This window comes from Eretmochelys imbricata, chromosome 17 (genome assembly GCF_965152235.1).
Source record: "Eretmochelys imbricata isolate rEreImb1 chromosome 17, rEreImb1.hap1, whole genome shotgun sequence".
NCBI lineage: Eukaryota > Metazoa > Chordata > Testudines > Cheloniidae > Eretmochelys > Eretmochelys imbricata.
In genome coordinates, this window is record NC_135588.1 from 12138555 (window position 1) to 12160161 (window position 21607).

Consider the following 21607-nt stretch of genomic DNA (forward strand, 5'->3'; position numbering starts at 1 on the left):
TCCTAGCACAACTACTCGATTTTTGATGGTCAGTACGTGGACACCAGTTCATATCACAAAAACAAACCATCACAAATGGCATTAACTGACACCTTTGTTGGCAAGTACTGAATGGGCCACGGAGACTGAATTACTGTTGCTACTACAGGCAGACCTTTAGGGCCATTTGGGAGAATAGTACAGGGGAAGCTTGCACTTCTGCTGCCATGTTATACCCATCTTGTTGCTAAAGAAGAGAGAACAAAGTCCCCTGGGAGGTCAAGCCAGCACCTTTCACTAACACTGAATTCGTTATTTTATTGAAGTCCATTTTCAGACTGTGCCCAATCACCTTCAGAAGCTAGATCAACCAAGTGGGGTCTTCAAACCTGAGAAGGACTCTGAAAAGCTTCTGATAGGAGGTAAGCAAGAAAACTACCTGACCTAACAAGCAGCTCTGACCATTTTGGTGGACATCATCAGTTCTTATTTCGAGTGTCCAGAAATCATTCCAAAATGTTCGAACGTTATAAAATCCTTCTTATCTGATCAATAAACAAGGTAGCCTCCAACAGGTTAAGTATCTGTGACATTTACAGACACATTACTGGTGTTCAGATACTACAGTGATGGAGCCGTACAAGTACTCAGATAGAGTAATAGATAAACAGTATATTCCTAGCTTACCATATCTCTTGCTTGCATAACTCATCTGTAATAAGCACTGAAATGGTAGTATCAATGAGACTTCTCTGGCCTCAAATCCAACATGGGCAAAAAACAAATATCCATGATTGTGAGGGGAATCACAGGATAAAACTTTTGTGCCTTATTCTTGGTTTTCTCAGAACCTACAATTCATGCTTCATAAGTCTTCTGTGCTGAAGCCACAGAGGGGCATTCCAGGATGAGGCTTGGCATCAGGAGACGTGGTTTTAACATGCATTCCCCATAACCAGGCCACTACACTTCTGGTATAGATTATTTTTGCCAGAACGAGACTTGAAATGTATGTCCTTGCTAAATGCATTTAGGGCCTGAAATTGGCCCTTCACACAGACAATTTGATATTCATCTAGAATCTACCTAACAAATAATCTCCCTATAGTTAAGTTGATTTAAAAATCGCTCTTAAAAAGTGGACTCATGGGCAACAGATTAAAAGCCTTCACCTTCCTTCCAGAGGGAAGGAAGAAAGACTTTCTAGCATGATGTCATAAGTAGCCCACTGTTTTTTCCCCTCCTGAAGCAACAACGACTATCACTGCTTTCTATAGGCAGTCTATAGCACTTTAAATAAAATTACAGCCATTGTAATCATTATAATACATTAAGGTGGTTAGATTTTTTGAAAATATCTTCTCACGGCTGCAGTGTCAGTCCAACACCTAAAATAAGCAACAACAAATAATCCACTTTTTTACGTGGCCCACAGAATCTTGATCAGTTTAAAAAAAAAAAAAAATCACTTGGGGTTAAAGGTTACAACCATAAGGCTGATTCTGAGAACTTATTTATTCCAGTTGATACAATACGAGTATTTAAAACATTTAGAGCTGCTCTTTTCCCACCGTACACACTCCTAGTGAATTTCTACTTGATATTCATATACATGGCAGAAATATCTCCAACCAAAGTGGTTATGGAACATAGTGCTGAAGTAAATTTTGCAGCTATATCTTTATCTTCAAACTAGGTTCTTATATTACCACCATTACAGCAGCATCTGAAAGCCATATAGCCACAAACCCTGGCAACTGCAACATGCACTTATTAAGCCATATTTTTACTGGTAATATTTTATTCCCCCCCCTCCCCGTGATATAGTTTGCACCCAGAACTTAAATATTTCATCCAGCCTCTTCTACATCAGCTTCGAAGAAAAATTAAGCACTTTCCACACCTCAATTTGTAGCAGAATGTCTATGATGATGTCAGGAACAGAAGAATCCATTTCTAATTTGGCAGAACAGAGAGATAGTTGTCGAATGAGATTGCCCAACTCCTTGTAATGAGCAGGAACCTGCTGCTCTGATTGATCAGTAAATTGTGTGGCAAACACCTGCAAGGCACGAATGGCTCCTCTGTGGGCAGCTGCCACTCTGGACATCGCTCGAGACTGTGGCACAAAGGAAAGACATGTGTGATTAAATATTCAGCACTTTTCAAGTGATGTTATTCAGAAAATCGTAGAAGAATTTCATTGATCATTTAAGTAACTATATTTTGCCCTCAGTTAATTGTGATGGAGACGTATCAATCCTTGTGATGAAATTTGGCAGCTGCTTAGGCAGTGCAAAAAAGATTAATAGATTCTAAGGCTAGAAGGGACCACTATGATCATCTAGTCTGACTTCCTGTATAACACACGCCATAGAACCTCCCCAAAATAATTCCTAAAACATATCAATTTTGATTTAAAAATTGTCAGTGACAGAGACTCCACCATTATCCTTGGTAAACTGTCCCAGTGGTTAATAACTCCCACCGTTAAAAATGTATGTCTTATTTCCAGTCTGAATTTTCAACTTTCAGCCGTTGAATTTCTCTGCTAGACTGAAGAGCGCATTATTAAATATTTGTTCCCCATGCATATCCTGATACACTGTAATCAGTCAGCCCTTAACCTTCTCTTTGTTAAACTAAATAGATTGTGCTCCTTGAGTCTATCACTGTAAAGGCATGTTTTCTAATCCTTTAATCATTCTTCTGGCTCTTCTCTGAACTTTCTTGAATTGTGGGCACCAAAACTGGACACAGTATTCCAGCAGCAGTCCCCCAGGGCCAAATGTAGAAGTAAAATAACCTCTCTACTCCAACTCCAGGTTCCTCTGGCTATGCATCCTAGGATCACATTAGTTCTTTTGGCCACAATATCACACTGGGAGCTCATGTTCAGCTGATTATCCACTGACACACCCAAATCTTTTCCAGAATCACTGCTTCTCAGGATAAAGTTCCCCATCCTGTAAGTTTGGCCTATATTCTTTGTTCATAGATGTGTACATTTACATTTAGCTGTATTAAAATGCATATAGTTTGTTTGCTCCCAGTTTACCAAGCAATCCAGATTGCTCTGAATCAGTGACCTGTCCTCATTATTATTAATTTTTTGTGTCATCTCCAAACTTTATCAGTGATTATTTTACGTTTTCTTCTAGGTCACTGATAAAGATATTAATAGCATAGGGCCAGGAACTGATCCCTGCAGGACCCTACTGGAAACATCCATTCAAGAATGATTCCTGGTTTACAGTTACATTTTTAGAACTGTCAGCCAGTTTTTAATTCATTTAATGTCTACCATGTTAATTTTATTAGACAGACAAGATGGGTGAGGTAATATCTTTTATTGGACCAACCTCTGTTGGAGAGAGAGACAAGCTTTCGAACTTACATCGAGTTCCAATAAAAGATATTACCTCACCCACCTTGTCTCTCTAATATCCTGGAACCAACATGGCTAAAACAATTCTGCATATCACTATGTTAATTTTATATCATTTTAGTTTTTTTAATCTAAAATGTCATGTGGCAACAAGTCAAACACTTTACAGAAGTCTAAGTATATTAGGTCAACACTATTACCTTTACAACCAAGCTTGTAATCTCAAAAAAAAAAAAAAAAAAAAAAAAAAAAATTATATATATTATATGAAAGTTAGTTTGACAGGACATATTTTCCAAAAATCCATGTTGACTTGCATTAATTACATCATCTGCCTTTAGTTTTTATTAATCAAAGTTATACAGTCAATATACCAAATACTATGCTAGCCTGAACTAAAGCAGCTGAGTTATAGATATAAATCCAAGACGGAGGATTGATGGGAACATTTAAAGTCTCAGAATACTTCTCCAATAATGTTGTACTTAAGGAGCCTTTGTAATGGATACCTAGAAACTGAATTAACCAAAAGTTCATTCAAGATCCCAAAAACTTGTTTTCAGAAAGATTCAAACCAAGTTCAATACATCTTACCTTCTTTGTGTGTTTGATTTTATGAGGACTCAGCTTCTCCAAGTCTTCCTGAATTTCTTTTACCTGTTTTTTCAGAAAACAAAAATCACAGTCAGAACCAGCTGTGTGTACGTATAGATTAAAGACAGGCCTGTGTTGTAAAGTCTAGGTTCAGATTCCAACTTTCCAATTAAGAGGTGTTTCGAGGGCATTTTGGTTCATCCTATTATAATGATAGGGCTCAGCCATGAAATTCAGATCCAGATTAGAACTTCCCTGAAGTTCAAAGGCTTTTGTTTCAGGCCAGTTCTATTGCATACAAAATACATCATATTTTATATACACCCTTTTAAAAAATGATCTGTTCCTACCTGTTGCTGGAGGACATACAGCATCCGAGCAGACCGTGCAGCTTGCTCCTGCCTCCTAATGCGAACTCGTCGCTCTTCATCAGGATCCAAAATTTCTTCACATCTCTCTAAAAAGTGTTATTTTTGCAAAATGCAGAGTTATAGGTCTTGACAACCCAGTTAATCTGAGGAAATCCTGATTTAAGCTAAATGCGTGATTACCTAGCAAGGGAGCTTCCTTCATGCAGGACCAATTCACAGTGCACCTTTACCTTGACAAGGCATTATCTTGAACTAATACAGAAACTATTTTATCTACACATTCTGTATCATTTTAGGATGTTTTTACATATTCTTATCCACTATTGATCAGGTAAATCTTGCCAGCTCCATTATGATCTCCCAAATCAAATCATAAAGTTGTGGCAGGAATGTACAGAAAGTTATAACTCTTTAAACCTCTTGCTAAATATTACAAACAAGTCAATATAGTGTCAAAACTAAAAAAAATTAACCACTCCACCTCCCATGTGTCTTCTAACAAGCAAGAGTTCTGACAGCCATTGGTCTCTTTCCTGTAACTGCTAACAATGGTTCTAGCTGTGATACTGTTTTTTGTAATCTGAAGATCTATCCAATAGGAACAGGACTAACAGCATCACCAATGCATTTCACACAAGCCATTAAAAGAGTTTACTATCAACATGGCTTGGATTTGAACCCATGTTATAAAGGTGAAAGGCTCCATACCACCTTATTAATACCCTGAATGGATCATCCATTTAATTTTGTCTTAATAAAAAAAAAAAAAAAAAAAAAAAAAGCTTTAAAAAAATATGCATGTGCGCACACACACACACACACACACACACACAAAGGAACAAACACAAATTCAAGTCCAAGCCTAAAATTGGAGAGAAGAACAGAGAAACAAGATATAGTAACGCTACATAAAAAATAATTATTGTGTCTTTCACCTTTTTTAGCCATTTCTTCAATTTTCTGGATGCAACATCTCAGTTCTTTTTGCAGTCGTCTGACTTCCTGTGTACTTTTATCTTCAATTTTTTTCAGTCTTGGCTTGGGCCCTGGTCCTGGATCATGGGTGGGCGGAGAATCTGAAACAGGTGGCTTTAACTTGCCCTGATTTGGAGTATAGAGATACACTTTTGCACCGGAATTGGTAATCTCCATTTTGGAGGGTTGACCAAGTTGCTGATGATATTTCAAGCATGTCCGAGACTTTGATGCACTCCTCTCTGCAGGATTTTCAGATACTACACTCTTACACTGCTCCGATGTCTGGGGGGACATTGATTTATTTTCAGCTTCTTTCACTTGTTCTTCCAGGTGTCTTCGTTTTACATCCCTTTTAGCTAACTGGATGGCCAGTTTTAGTTTCTCTTCAGATATGACTGAAAATGTGACAGAACTTCTTAAATTGGTGTCATCACCACTACCTAGATCTCTCTGACCATCAGGTGGCTTCAGCTTTTCTATTATAATTGGACGAGGGCTGGAGAATCTGACAGCCAAGTTCTCTGGAGCTGCAGGAACGTTCCTATTGAACTGGAGCTGTTCCACAGATTAAATAAAAAGTCCACATTATATAGCATATTGCACAAATGATGCACCTCGAACATAAAATAAGAAGGACAAATGTAATTCCCTTCACATTACAATTTATCATATCACCACGCAGGTGATAGCTATTTTAGTCCTAAAGCATCCTTCCCACTCAAACAAAGGTCCAGATATTTAAAGGTTAGCTGCACCTTTAGGTGTCTAATAAATGCCTAGTGAGGTTTTCAAAAGCATTTAGGTGCCCAGTTCCAACTGAAATAACAAGAAACCTTTAAAAATCTAGCCCAAAGAGCTTTGGCACAGGACCATGTCATAATAAATATTTAAAACATTATAAAAGCAAAATAATCACAGGCAGTACTTACAAGTGAGAAGGAAGGGGTGAAGACAGATATTTACATTTATACATTTTCATCTGCAGATTTCAAAGCACTTTACAAAAGAAGAATAAATATCATGCCAATGGATGCTGGTGACACATGAAAGAAGGCAGGCAAACTTGACACTACAGCTGTGCACAGAACCAGCGTCAGGAAGTAGGTTAAGTTTATCATATTATAAAACAGGATGGCAAACCCAACCCTGAGAAGTCATCACTGCAGAAGTCAAATAATACCTGTGTCTGGAGAGTCCTCACTTCATTCTTTTCTGCTTGGATATTGGATGCAAATGGATCATACAACGTGTCTGGTTTGCTTGGTCCCATCACATTGAATAGAATATAAGGATTCTAAAAATCCACAGTCAACTGTAAACTGGCCTCTGCTAAAATTATAACAAGTAGACAAGATGTTTGGGTGTGGGGTTTTGTGTTTAAAAATAAGACAAGGCCTAACAAATGTAATAGCTTAACAGGCAAAACACTCACTTGTGGAAGTAATTTTGAGAACATGCTCTTTGTAGTGGTACAGGCTGGAAGCAAAGTGGTGGATATATTCACATTTTCTGATGCACTAGATACAGCTTACATTCTTCTTTCACACGCTGAAGCAGCTGGCTGTAAAGCAGCATTACAGACTGTGAAGGGAATGCTCACGTTACCAGCCATAAGGAGAATACAGGGTTAAGGAAGAACTTTTGCAGCTCTTATTACTAGCACAAGGAAACTGTGGTCTACTGAAAAGAGGTGGGTGGAAAAAAGAACCTTTGTTTTCTCAAACTTGCCCCAAATCATTAACCACAAGAGAGAAATGGCATAAAGTACAGAATATATTGTCGTCAGAAGGAGGTAGACCAATGGAGAGCACACATCTGGATCTCTTACATTTCTTCAGTGGAAAGGGAAATAAAATAAAAATAATGGCTCAGGAAGCCCTGATATATAAACTCACCAGCAATTAATTTCAGCGAGAGCCGAGGGCTCCTGAGGGGCCCCTAAATTCAAACAATTTCAAAATCAGGTATAATGACTTTGCTGCTTTCTCTCCAGTTTAAATCACAGACTGCCTCACTCTGTTCCCCAGCTCCTCTGGACATTACTTCTTCTCTATTTCTCCCAACCGTGCTGCCCACGGTTGGAGCAAGTGCCAGTTCCTCTGCAGCTGCTGCCAGGGTTACTGTGCTCACCTGAATCTTTATATTCCTCCATTTATCACATGAAAACAAATATTCCTCCCTTGCCTGTAACAGTTAATTCCACTCTACCTCTACTACCATTTATAACCAAACTAGGTAAAGACAGAGACTTCTGAATCAACTTCAATTTCCCTCCTTCTCTATTTCAAAGCCCTGTACAATTCCACCCTGCTCCATTTCACAGCAATCCTGGGCTGGAGAGGTCATCTAGTCCAGCTCCTAAATTTCAACTCCTCCTAGTCCCTATTTCCTATTCGAGTGTCTCCTGATTGTTCTCTGCCTCCTTCCACCCACTCCCAACGCGGGGCCCTTTCGCACCTTGGAGAGCCTCCCAACTAGGATTTGCCAAGCCCCCCTCCCACTCACAACTCCGGAAGGCCCACAGGTGCTCGGAAGCGTCCCGCCTTTAGGGCCCACACCTCAGCTGTGGAAGGGCGGGACCCACTGGGCGCTGCAGGCCGCAGTCTCGGGGCGGCCGGGCGCGATCCTGGTAGTGGGGGAGCAGCCATGCGAAGGGGGTGAGAGCGCACGGCGCGTCGGGGGCCGGGGGGGGCGGCGCTGAGGGGCCGGAGCCCTGCCCCAGAGCAAAGGCGAGGATATGGGGCCCTGGTGCTGTGGGAGCCAGGGGGGAAACAGAGTCCGGGGACCCGCAGCCCTGAAAGGAAAGCGGGGAGGGCGGGAGCGGACGTCCCGGGGCGTTGGCCAGCGAGGCCACCCAGGGGCTCCCCTTGCTCCCTGCCGCCCCGCTCCGAGCCCAGGCGCGGGATGGCCCGGGGCGCACCAGACCAGGCTTCTCACAGTGGGGCGGGGGGACACCCACCGCAGAGGGGGGCGGGGGACTTGGCGAAGCGCTGCGGTTCAAACCCGCCCCATGACAACCGCCGCCGCTATCGCGGGGGCTGCCGGGAATGGAAGCAAAGGTACGGGTGCCGGGGTGGCCAATCCTAGCCGCGCGTGTCCTTTCACGGCCGCCGTAGGCGGGGCGTGTCCCCTTCAAGCCCCGCCCGGGGAGCTGGCGCTTCGTGCTGCTGCGCCGGAAGCAGACGTTGGGGCTGCGGCGGGGCCATGGGCTGGGAGGAGAAGGCGGCGCGGGGCTATGGCGGGTTCGTACAGGCGGCGCAGCAGAGCCGCGGCCGGCCCGTCTTCGCCTTGTTCTGCGGCGACAAGGATGCCCAGGGCAGGAGCTGGTGCCCGGACTGCGTCACTGGTGAGCCCAGAGGGGACCCCCCCCCCCCCGCTTTCTAGGGCCTGGGCGGGGCTCCCGCTGTCCTGCCCCCTCCTCTACAGCGAGCCGGTGTAGAGGAGGGGGCACCTGCTCCGCGCCCTCGCCCCCCACGGGTATCTGGCAGCTGTATGGAATAACTCTGCCTGGGGGTGGCTGACCCTCTTTTTCTGTTTCTCACTCGATGTGGTCTCCTAAGGCGATCTGTAGTTGTTGCCTTGGGGAGGGGGGATTCAAAACACTGCTTCTCTCTTTCTCTCCTGTGCCTGCCTCCGATCAGTGCCCCAACTCTGGTCCCCAGCCACCAGTTATTACTACCAGCAGTGTTACACACACCCTTGTCAAATCTTCGACTTGAATGGTGAATCTCTGCCGCTGACATTACATCATACCCGTGAATGGGAGTTTAGTTAGCAAACTTGCCCTGCAGCGTGAGCTACTTCAGGCCGCCTACCTTGGCACTTGAACTGGCCAGATGCCAGTTTATGAGCAGTTAGTTGAGCCCTAATATACCAAGGCATTGCAACATAGTGACTTCCAGTAGGAGTCCTTAGCAGTAGAAAACCGACCTGGCTCGGTGGCAATTATGGACTCGTACATCCCCATGAATTCATGTACAGGTGATGTATGTATGTGTGGTAGTACTCACTAAGCTAAGTATGTTGCTGCTTGGAGGAGTTTATATTCCCAGGTCATACAGACAAGGAGACAAAGACTTGGGGAAAACACTAGCCAATTTTATACCTCAGTCATCTCTGGTCACTGAGTGATACTGCAGTAGTAGGACTTCAGAAGCAACTTAAATAGGTGCTGAGTGAGTCCACGTAAGTTGTACCATACGCAGGAGGCTGAGTAGAGGAAAGCATAGTGACTAGTGCATGAAGCAGACAAATGAGCAGGAATATCTGGAAGAATGAGCAGCAGAGATGACAGCATAAGATGCCACAACTGTAAAATATTAATACTGTTATGTAAACTTAACTAGAAAACTCTATTCTTTAGCTGAACCAGTTGTGCGGAGTGAATTAAATAGCCTGCCTGATGGATCTGTATTCATCTACTGCCAAGTAGGAGACCGAGCCTAGTAAGTGCTAAAAAAGTTACGTTTTAATGGCTTCTTGTGCTATTTATGTTGAAATAATTTTTTAGTTCTAATATATGTACATACTGACCCATAAAACAAATCTTAAGTCATATGTTCAAATTGTTCTGTGAGCTGGTCCAGGCAGTGGGAAGCCATATCCATCTCAAATGTCTAGTCTCTTATGCTCTACCCTTATGCTCATCCAGAGGACTTATAAAAGCTTGTTACCTTTATGCCTAGGGTCATCCCTCATCACAGTAATGTAACAGTTGAACTGAACATTTAAGCCTCCTAATCTAAATGCAGCCATTTTGTGCTTGTTAAACAAAATACTTTAAATCCAAAGTTTGGACTTCAAGTGGTATTTAGAATGCAGAGAATTAGCCACCTGAAAGTTGCAGAATACCTCACTGCTAATGTTGCAGCAGTTAATACTGATTTGATCCAGAATTCCTTGCAATTTATATTTCTACTTATTTTGGTGGTAGCTGTATGCATTAAGAATACAGAATCAGATTTCCCTTGGGCTTTCAATAGTACTGATTATGCATGAAATAGTAAAAGCTATCTTACCGTCCAAACAGAATGTAGAACTTTTGCATAAACATAACTAACTCTTTCAAAACAGCTGGAAAGACCCCAACAATGAGTTTAGAAAGAATCTGAAACTAACTGGAGTGCCAACGCTACTTAAATATGGAACAGTAAGTATTTTATTTGAATTTGTATACGCTAAAGTGAGATGGAAAAACAAGCTTGAGCCTGGCAGAGTGAACCAGGTGCCCTGCACTCCACTACTCTACTGAAGTATTCAGGAAAATTTATTCCTAACCTACAATAGCCTGGCAATTGCATTCTGGAAACTCTAAAGACACAAACCATTGGAGGCTGTGTGTCGAAAATGGAACCACCACAAAAGCATAGTATTTGGCATTCTTAACCTTTGTACTTTACGTTGTTTTACTACTATTTGGGAAAAGGTGAGCAAGAAAGCTGGGGGGGTGGTGCGGGAGGGTAGAATAAATTAATCTTAACTGGACATCATAAATTTCTGCAGCAGTTTCGAACACCATTTTCATTTGTGTATGACATCTGGAAAAAACCCTACAAATTAAAGAAAACTAGTTTATTAGTCTCTAGTTTATAGAGTTAAATACCATTATGCTGAGCAAGGAACTCTGTAAAAGACTTGACACTTTGAACTCTCTTCTTGAAACCACTTTTTTTTCTTTCAGCCTCAGAAATTGGTAGAAGAAGAATGTCTTAACAGAGAGCTTGTGCACATGTTGTTTACTGAAGATTAAGTTTTCTCTCTTCTTTAGTCAATCATTTAGCTAGAAAGTAGATACCCATATCTTCAAGCTGCTGGTCATTTTCATTTAAAGAAGCCATCATGTATTGCCTTATCTCCATTCAGACTTTTTAAACTGTCAAGTGCATTGGCTGAGTGGCCAAAATAAATGCCATGAAACTGCTGGTACAGAGCATGGGAAGGGATCTTGCAACACTAGAAAACAATTGACCCTTGTGCTGAATTAAACTCCTGCTTGCAACAAATTGTGTTTTAGCAATCTTTTCAACAGGCTGAACGTTCTCTATATTGATCAATAGAGGAACTGAAGTGTTTAAGAAACAAGCAGAGTCTGTAAGATGTAGTTGCTCACTCAACCACAGGATGGGCAAGGCTATCTAACTTATTGAAGGCTACTTGCAAGAAAATACTAGCTTACTAAACTACCCTGTAGAAGTAAAGGTCCATAGTTGTAGCTCAACACTATCCACTACTGTGGTGTAAAAAGGCCTCTTCTTAGTCTGCCCTTATTTCTACTTTCCGTGTGTGTTTTTTTATAAAACCCACTATGTGATTGTTTGTTAAATTCTATATTATTTTACTACTTACCTTATATACCACATTACAATGTCCTCTTTTGATTCTCTACTTATAGGAATGACTTATTCTCTCTCTATAAAGGCATGTAGTCAGAATGTATAGCAGGCTACTCAGGGGGAAATAGTGCAAACCCAGCCTTTGGAAAGTCTTTTTACTCTAGCAAGAATGACACTGTACCAGCCTCCCTCAACTGTCCTGTTACTTAAAACACTTACCCCACCTGAAAATTTTAATTAAAAGTGGAAGAACCACCAGAGACTGTCCATTTATTGACTTATGTGCAAGAGGCACAATATAAAACTGTTATAGTCCTAGTTCCACGCTTTAGTAGATTTTACTTGAAGCTTAGCCATAGCTGTTTCATTTAGGTACAGGTTCAGTACTAAAATAAGTAAATTTTGACTAAAATTCTCTAAATGTTACACCTGGGGTAATTCTGTGCCAAAAACAGCTGCACACAATATTTTAAAATTTTATGTCAAAAACAACACTACATAATCATGCCAGTTTCAATTATTCTGGTAATTTATTTCAAAACACCTGTCAGCAAGTATGTCTAACAATAGACAGACAGACAATCCCCCCAGTAACAGAGAGTTAAACTCCTGTGAGAGCCCAGTTCCTGTTTCTCTTTCCCCCTCTGCCCAGCCTAGCTCAGGGGCCAGACATCCACAACTCCTCCCTTCCAGAGCCCAGCCATGGGCCTCTCCGGACAATACACCTGAATTCCCTATCCTCAAGAACCTAGCCCTTGGCCCTCCACCTGAGATAGTTGTATCCCCTCTCCTAAAGAGCCCAGCTCTGGGGCCACCCAGCCTGGATACCTGCACTCAGAGCTCATCCACATGCCCCCCGCCCCCCCTTTGCCCAAATGCCTACCCCTCAGAGCCCAGGGATCCACAGCCTGATGCTTAGTCCCAGGCTTGGGTGGATTTTCCTATGTGCCACTGCTTCTTTCCTTCATGGCATGTGGGGAACTGCAGCTGCTAGGAACCCTCCCCCTGGCTGTGTCTTCAGTAGGTGCAAGCTGGGCTCTGGGTTCAGTGGCCCCTTGTAGCAGCCAGCAACATTGCAGCCCATTTCGGTGGAGTGGGAAAAGGAAAGTCTGTACAAAACCCATTAATTTTTGCAAAATTGTGCAGTGGTGCAGAATTCCCCCAGAAGTAAAATGTGGTAGAGAATTAAATGGGATATGCTTAACTCAGTACCAATTGCCAAGATGGTAATCTCTCTCTACTCTTCTTGTCTCACATTTCACTGCTGTAATGCAGTCACCTCTCTATAGTGTGCTTTGCAGATGCATGGCCTACTAACAGCTGTTGACTCATCTTTTAAAAAGTTTGTCTTTCTCATTCACTCCTCAAGGGTGTGCACAGAGAAGGACTGATATACAGACTGTATACAGATTTTAAACATTAACTTAAAGGCCAACAGTTTTTAGAGGGTATGGTCACTACTTCAACAGCAGTCTCTAAACCTTACCAATCTTTTGAAAGATTAAATAGGGAGAATATACTCCCTTATGTGGAATAAAGGGAGATCTACATGAAGTAGAATTAAGCACTGTAGATGTGAGGATGAAATTCAGATGTATCAGTTTTGATTTTTCATAAGTCAACTTAAGTTATTCTAGAAGTCCTTAACAGAAGGAACATGCAATATTGCACACATACTGTAGAAACATTTCCAACTGTCTTTCTGCTTACATACCTAATTCAAAAGCTGGTTGGCAATATTTGCTGTGCTCTTATAGGCGCTTGTTACATCCAAGTTACTTTTTTCTATCTAAAAGCATAAGTATTAGTCTGGCCAACTGCTTACAAATTGGCTATTTTCCACTGTAGAAGGCAATCTCAGTTTAACCCTTTTAGAAGACAGCTACATTAGTTCTACAGGGCATAAGCCCATTAAAACTTCAGGCAGGACAAAGCTTTGTTATTTTTTATTAAATATAGTTTCAACAACAGCCACAGTCTTGCTGAAAAGTAACATCAAAGTCCATGAAAAATAAAAACCACTTCACTTTCTACTTCTAGTGTCAGAACTTTACTCTTTATAACTGACATTCACTTCAATTAATGGCCAGGAAGAAAAAGTATAATCCCTGCCTTTCTTCTACAGTTAGGGATAACTTAAAACAACTGTGTAATAACCTATTTCTTTTTTATTAAGGCTTTAATTGGTGTCTGTAGGGTTGTCACCTTCTTGTAATAAAAACAGTCATATTAAAGATAAATACTTCTCTACCTATGACCTTTCATATACAAGCCTTAAAAACATTTACAACTACCTGAAATATACTTACTCTCTTTAAACTTTCCTAGCAGCAACTGGTCAAGCTTGCTGACGCTAAAGAGACAAGATAACTGAATGGGTACCACTGTCACAGTTTATCTCTCCTGTTTTGTGTCTGCACTGGTTATTTCCCACTGAAGGGCTTCTCAGTTGTTAGTACTAATCTCCCCTCATCAGCTGCAACCTCTATTATTCTCACCACTTTGGTTTATGCCTCAAATTTTGGTATCAGCAAATCTGCATTAAATTTACAGCAAGGGCAGTAAACAACAAATTGTTAACAGACAAACAGAAGTGCAGCATCAGCCATAGGACAGCTCTGCTTCAATATGGTTATGTGCACAATTAAGGTTTTCTGTAACAGATCTCATTTCAATTGTGCATACCTTGCCCTTGTGACAGAAATACCTCTCCGCATCATATGGGGACTCTTAGCCCTGCTTGTAGAGTCACCTTGTACCATGCCACTGTCCTCCACGCGCTGCAGTTCAGAGAATATGCCTTCAAACACAGGCTTTTCAACTACAAATTCTTTCAGTAACTCCATGGTTAGATACCAAGGTAACAGGGACCTTAGATAACCACATTTAGTTTTCAAAATAGATACATGCATGAAGGCCAAAAGTGATCTTAAGACTGTACTCTTTCTTCGGAAAAAAACAAAACCATCACTGAAGGTTCAACAAAGTATACATCAGCTACATCACGTTAATGTGGATACTACCTGTTGATAGGAAAACAGTCACTTGATAAACCAAAAACGTTCTCTGTCTACATTAGCACATGAGGTTATGTATATCACTAATGCCAAAGCTACAAAAATAAGTCAAATTTTCCCTTGCAAAAATACATGTATTGACATGAAGTAAATGTTGCCACCGTGTCAAACGCTCTCATTTTACAGAAGTATTGTTCTGTTGCTGCTGCTCTGCCAGTGTTTGCTGGAGACGCATTCTTTTCCGTGAATAATGCTGCCAGTGAAGGATCTGTTGCTCATCAATAAATTTAGCACACTGAGCATTTACCAGTTCTTTACGGAAGTGTTCATATTGGAGCAGCTCTAACATGTGCAAACACTGAGGATACCTAGATTAAAAACAAACAATATATTTTAATACAAACTTTTACAGGGTTTACCCAGATTAGATTTAATATACTGCCACTTTCTGTATTAAAAATCCCATATTCTTACAGTTTATTATTTTACAATATTTATATGCAAGATATTCATGTTTTGAGAAGCTCTGCTACTTGTAATTCAAATAATTAATTATGGTAATGCATTCTTTAAGATAACCTGGACAATATTAGAGAAGGAAAGCAGCCCCAAAATCTAAGTGAGGCTCTCTAGATCAGTGGTTCCCAATCTTGTTCCGCCGCTTGTGCAGGGAAAGCCCCTGGCGGGCCGGGCTGGTTTGTTTACCTGACACATCCGCAGGTTTGGATGATCGCGGCTCCCAGTGGCCATGGTTCGCTGCTCCAGGCCAGTGGGAGCTGCTGTAAGCAGCATGGGCCGAGGGACGTACTGGCCATTGCTTCCAGCAGCTCCCACTGGCCCGGAGCAGCGAACCGCAGCCACTGGGAGCCGCAATTGGCTGAACCTGCGGACACGGCAGGTAAACAAACCAGCCAGCCTGCCAGGGGCTTTTCCTGCACAAGCGGTGGAACATGCCTGGGAACCATTGCTCTAGATTATCCACTTATTTAAATGTTCTTATATACAGTAATGTACTCAGATGATCTCAATCATGTTGCTGATAATTTCAATCTGAGAAACACACACCCATACCCCCCTCACCCTTCTCTTGGAGTGACTTTTCTGAGGTCAGTCACAGATTTCCATTAAAGCTTCTGTGTATCAGCTGTAATAGTTATCAGTTTCAGAACCTCATGTGGAAAAACAGAAGAAAGAAAGAAACTCCTTACACAAAATGTGAAACAAGTCTGCAAAATTAAGAAGTGTTCAAAACCATGCTGTACTTTATAACATTTCTTTTCTGTGTTGCAAAATAACTCTGAGTGTTCTTTCTGTGCCTGACTCAGGCTTTGTAGTACCAGAGCGTTCAAGAATATTTACTATCAGCAAACAGTGAAGCTTCTGTGCAGGCTGCCAAATCACGATTTACTTGCATAATTGAGGGAAGGTTAAGTGCCACCCTCTTATCTAGGTAATTAAATACAAGGTCTTCTCATGAGGCCTGGACTGTGTAAGTATCAAACTTTGTAATACAAATCAGCAGACTGGAAACAAATCAAGTACTGGTACACAGTTATATAACACACAATATAAGGTCCGTATTACATTATTACAATGCAGAACACAAAATAATTTAACACTTACTTTAGGTATTTGGCATATTCAGGTTCTTTCCAGTAAAGTAAATATTTAAGATAATTTACAAAAGATTTGTCTTTGAAGTACCCTCTCTGTGCAAGAACTGAAACAAAACAAGAGTATCAACTGCACTTGCAAGAAAGCAAATGATATTTAAAACTTTAGAAAAGCACATACAAAAGCTTCTTTCTTTGTGGCTTAGTTTATATTATTAAAGAGCACTTCTATTTTTAAAATGTTTTAAACCAACTGCTGTTACAAATCACTCTCAAGAGTCCTATAATTGAGAGATGAAAAATCCTCCCTTTTTCAGTATGTTTATAGCAACTTAGTCACCTTTCCCCTTTTGTATAGGTCTATCACAGAGCAACAAGACAGAGAACAGACTTTTAAAAATAGGATATTGTGTTTGTAACATCATAAAAATTGTCAAAAAGGTTGAGGGGCAAGGATAGGGGTAGCACCTTAAAATTACTTGAATTCTCTTTTGTTTTTAATTGCCTAATCTTCAAATTGATGGTGTCCCTTTAAATAACTTAAAAATATTTTAATATGCCCTTTAGCTGCTTCTGCTATTTATTTAGGAATTTATATTGGCATCCAAGGAGTTTCATCAATGAAAACAATTACACAAAACAGAACTTATTACTTAAAAAAAAAAAAGCTATTCCTGCTATAAAGCTTGTCCGAACAAGAAGTGTTACAGACTGAGCAATTTTTATATATCAATAACTTAAATGATCCAACCCCCTTATTGTATTAGACCCTTTTTCAATATTTAGCAATCCAGAAACAGTAAATATTGGTAACTAATATTCGTTACTCAGGTCCCTGATGTTTCACTTCAAATACTTACAGTTTAGGTAATTGGGGTTTGCCAGACACTGAACAAATTCCAACTCCAGTTGGAACCGAAGTCGATTTCCAGTATCATCTGATGTTGGGGGGGAAAAGTAGGTCAGTACAAAAAAACCCCATGCATTCTATGCAAATGAAAGCGAGGAAAACATTAATAAGGATCTGAGCTATACACAGAATACGGAAGGTTTGTTTCTCAATCCGAGCCATATAGGCAGAAGCACTCCATCTGGAGTTAGTAGGAGATAAAGCAATATATCCATCCAATCAAATCGTAATATTGATTCATTTTGCAAGATAGTTCTTTCCAAACCTGAGATACTTTGTCAAATTAATCAATATTTGGCACATCAGTAAATATTATAGCACCAAACCCATAACTTCAATAGGCTACCTTTTAGAAAGATCCAGCCTTGGGAAATCTACCACATGCCTATGTCAGTTATACCAACAATCAATTACCTTCACTGTTAAAAATGTGTATCTTATTTCTAGTTTGGATTTCCCTAGTTTCAATCACTGGATCTCATTATCCCTTTTCCTGCTACATCAAAACGTCATTACTATCAGGAATATCTTCCCCCTGTAGATACTTAAAGACTGCAATCAAATCACCTCTTAATCTTCTCTTACATAAATTAAATAGATTGAGCTTCCCTAGTCTGTCACTATAAAGTGTTTCAGAGTAGCAGGCGTGTTAGTCTGTATTCACAAAAAGAAAAGGAGTACTAGTGGCACCTCAGAGACTAACCAATTTATTTGAGCATGAGCTTTTGTGAGCTACAGCTCACTTGTCTTTCAGGTCTTGAATCACTCTTATTGCCCTTTTCTGAACCCTTTCCAATTTTTTAACATCCTTTTTGAGGTACCAACACCAAACTGAACACAGTCTTTATTTACTACCCCAGCAATCTGTCATCTGCAAATTTTACCTGCAATAATTTTATATTTTCTCTCAGATCACAAAGAAATTGAATAGTATTTGCAAGGAACATATCCCAGCAGGACGTCACTAACCACTCATTCCCCCACCCCCCAAACAATTCCCCATTTACAATTTTTTTTTTTTGTGATTTATCAGTTAAAAAGCTTTTAATCCATTATTAATATGGGTGCATGCACTTTGTATATTTTGGGGGGGGAGGGTTACATGTTAGATGAGGATTAAATCAAATGCCCTACAGAAGTCTACATGTATTAGTTCTCTCTATCAATCAAATTTATGATCATATCAAAACATGATATAAAATTTGCCAAAAGTTTAACAAACTTAATTAAGCCATATTGACAGTCATGAGTTATGTGACTATCCTTTTTTACTGACCGTATCCCATATCAGCCTTTCCATGATTTTGGGTGATGGGTATCCCATAAAATGGGGAACCAGGGTAAAGAAGTGTCAAAGTTCTCCTGAGCCAATGGCTCATGGGGCTGACACAGTTAAGGCACGTCAATCAGTTTCACAGCCAATGGTATGCAAGCGAGTGATGTGATCCGCATCAGGTCCGACCACCTCTAAGTGCCCCAACCCAATGGATCAGACACCCTGTTTACAGCTTGGTGGCCTTTCAGTGTGAAAGGCAGCACAGCTCGGATCTCCCCCCGTTTCAGGATTGTAGTCGAGCGCCTTAACCACTCAGCCATGCTAATCCAATGTCAGACAAGCAGTAGCAGCAGAAAACCCAGGTGAACAGGATCCCAGACTTGAGTAAGAGATGGGAACAGATGCCAGCTCTAATCCGCAGATACCCATCCCTTCCCCGCAGTGTCTGGACTCTGTTCCCTGCTCCCCTCGCTGGAGAGCACTCCTTCCTAAGGCCAGGCCCAGGGGTCCCTCCCCAGCAGCCCTGAGGGGCCTTGGTGGGGAACACCGCAGAGGAGCGGGCACAGAGGGGGGCTCATAACACCCAGGCCCTGCTGGGTGCTATGCGGAGGGGCGAGGAGCGCTCCCCTTCGCGGAAAGAGCAGGGGGAGGGTGGGATTGAGACGCGGATGCTCCTGGGCAGGCGCTGGTGAGAAGGGGGCGTTCACTCCCCCCCCGCCACAGCTCCGAGCCCTTCCTTCCCAGCGAAGCGGAGAGGAGCAGGGTCGCCAGCCGGAGGCTCGGTGGCCAGGAGCCGAGGGGAGGCTCCCCTAGCTGGGGGTGGGGTGACTAGGGCACGGGAGTGGAGGAAGCCGCCCCCGGCTCTCACCTGTCTCCATGGCTGGCGGCCCCGCTCACGCGCCGAGACACCCCGAACACAAGATGGCGGCGGCCCCCTGCCGGACGGAAGGCAGCACTGGTGCATTCTGGGAAGCCCGGCAGAGCGTGGGGGTGTTGCTAGGGTAACGAATACGCCAGTTAGCCCAAGAAAGGGAGCAGTGATTGGCCCTTTGTGTCCTGAGTGCGGGAGAACTCAGCTCCCGAGCAGGGCTGCGGTATCACGACATCACAGTGCGCCAAGTGGATGACGTCACAACCCGGGGGGCGTGCTGGGCTGCTCATGACCTAAAAGCCAAGGAATGCTGCGTCGATGATGACATCACAGTGCACCAAGTGAATGACATCACAGAATGGGGGGGTACGGTGCCCCCCTGTTCATGACCTCACACTGGGGAAATGCTGCACTGAGCATGACCCTGCACCATGGCAGTGCTGTGGTGTGCATGACACCACGGTGCCATGCTGTACATGATACCACGTTGTGTAGGTGCCGCATTGTGTCTGACATCACAATCAAGGACACCGCATTGTGACATCACAATGCAGGATGTGTTAGGAACAGCCGGGATGGAACTCATTGCAGCATGAGACACTAAGATGGGACATGATAACTGTCTACAGCTTTCAGAGTAACAGCCGTGTTAGTCTGTATTCGCAAAAAGAAAAGGAGTACTTGTGGCACCTTAGAGACTAACCTTTGCAAACACCAAGCAAGAGGAAGAATTATTTAGTGTGGTACACAGAGAAACAACTGAAAGTGATTAGGTGAAATTAAGAGGGATAACTTAGACTGAATATCAGGAAACACTTCCTGACAGTGAGATGTACTGGGTTGTGGAATAGTCTCCCAGAGGAAGTGGTGAAAGCCTCATTGCTCTGGACTTTTAAAATTGGATCATATGAACATGTGCTACAGTATCAGCGAAAGAGTGAGATCAGATGCCCTAACAATTCTTTCTCTTCTCTAATATAATACTATGATGATGATGATAATAATCAATCTCATATACAGTGATTTTCATCCATAGATCTCAAAGCAAATTGTGTATATGGTTAACAAGTGGGTTTTTTTACCCGTGAAAGCTTATGCCCAAATAAATCTGGTACTCTTTAAGGTTCCACTGGACTCCTTAATATTAGTTTTAAAACCTCAAATTACAAACCCTTTGTAAAAAATGTTGATAATTTTTATTCATGATGTTGGGGACACTGGGGCATGGCCACTAGGTAACTCGAGGGGATGGAAGACCACGAGTGTCGATGAAGCCCCCTCGCACTAGGCCCAAGTGTCCTTGGCCCCCCCGCCTGGAGGCACTCGCAGCAGTTATGCTGAGGATCTGCAACAATATGTTCCAGAGTCAGACTGCCTGAAACTAAACAAGGCCAAACAGGGCAGATATGGAAGAACAATGCTGAATAAAGCAGCTTTATGTATAGTTTAACAAATGATACAAAAAACAAGGGAACTAGCTGGTAACTGGATTGGCTGGCTATATGGATACTTAGGGCAGCTTGCTATTGGATAAGTGTGCTGAAGAAAGGATGTATGAAAGCCTGTGTAACTTCCTGCTCTGTGTGCAGGATTTGAGATTCTATTCTCCCTGTACCTTTTTGCAGCTGCAAATAAACTTTCCTGCTTTTCCACCCTGTTGTGATTATTGGGTGACTCACACCGGGCAACGAACCTTGCTGTTGTTTTGCCTCTCGGCACTGGGTGCCGGCAATAACAAGTTTCCAATAAGTAGGCAAAACTACAGCACCCAGAAGGGAAAATGATCTCTCTTCAGAAACAGCACAGAAAATAAAGGTAGAACATGACACGGGAAAAATAACACAGAAAAAAATTTTAAAAACCCAAATTTTGGAGATAAAAGGCTTCATACTGCTCCCAATGAAATCAACAGCAGGGAGCAGGATTGGGTCCATAGTCCACAATATTGGTTATGGGGAAGAATAGATATACTAATGTATTTTAATAACAAATTCAGCTGTATACATAAAAATAAATCAAAAATCAAAACAGCAGTTAAATGTTTCCTACCGTTTGTACCTAGTCTCATATCCCTTGCTCACTCATAGCTGCCTATAATTTTAAAGTTTGCACTGGGCTGCTAAAACTAAAGCACAAACTCTAGAATCAAAGGACTCAAAGTTCAGTTTTGTATCAGTAAGCTCCCTTTCCAATTGATGACATTTACTTGCACTCGTTTTCAGGTGGTGCTTGCCAAAAAACTGTGAGCTTTTGCTTTTTGAAAAACAGTGCTATATAA

General features: G+C 41.8%; 3 protein-coding genes across 9 annotated transcripts in view; 1 reads left to right on the forward strand and 2 right to left on the reverse strand.

Moving 5' to 3' along the window:
* The window catches only part of KIAA0753 (KIAA0753 ortholog), a 36807-nt gene extending 28410 nt beyond the window's left edge, over window positions 1-8397 (reverse strand). For 2 of the 7 annotated variants that reach the window (XM_077836460.1, XM_077836454.1), the window contains exons 1-7: window positions 8270-8397; window positions 6743-6891; window positions 6491-6639; window positions 5268-5865; window positions 4312-4418; window positions 3962-4024; window positions 1883-2098 (exon numbers count right to left, since the gene is read on the reverse strand). In XM_077836460.1, coding sequence (XP_077692586.1) covers window positions 1883-2098; window positions 3962-4024; window positions 4312-4418; window positions 5268-5865; window positions 6491-6580 — 1074 coding nt within the window. In that variant the 5' untranslated portion in view covers window positions 6581-6639; window positions 6743-6891; window positions 8270-8397. Of the gene's footprint in view, window positions 1-1882; window positions 2099-3961; window positions 4025-4311; window positions 4419-5267; window positions 5866-6490; window positions 6640-6742; window positions 6892-7205; window positions 7224-7868; window positions 7889-8269 lie in introns of those variants that run through there. The other 5 variants (XM_077836458.1, XM_077836457.1, XM_077836455.1 and 2 more) reach the window with 5 other exon arrangements.
* A 66-nt stretch (window positions 8398-8463) lies between these two features.
* TXNDC17 (thioredoxin domain containing 17) lies at window positions 8464-11900 on the forward strand. Its single transcript, XM_077836468.1, has 4 exons — window positions 8464-8656; window positions 9674-9755; window positions 10384-10459; window positions 10991-11900. Exons 1-4 carry the CDS (start codon window positions 8515-8517, stop codon window positions 11057-11059), a joined length of 369 nt encoding a protein of 122 aa, XP_077692594.1. The 5' UTR covers window positions 8464-8514; the 3' UTR covers window positions 11060-11900.
* Window positions 11901-13572: 1672 nt separating this feature from the next.
* On the reverse strand, window positions 13573-19419 carry MED31 (mediator complex subunit 31). The gene is made up of 4 exons (XM_077836467.1): window positions 19327-19419; window positions 17133-17210; window positions 16283-16379; window positions 13573-15027 (listed from the first exon to the last, which is right to left on the reverse strand). Exons 1-4 carry the CDS (start codon window positions 19334-19336, stop codon window positions 14835-14837), a joined length of 378 nt encoding a protein of 125 aa, XP_077692593.1. The 5' UTR covers window positions 19337-19419; the 3' UTR covers window positions 13573-14834.
* Window positions 19420-21607: the final 2188 nt, after the last annotated feature.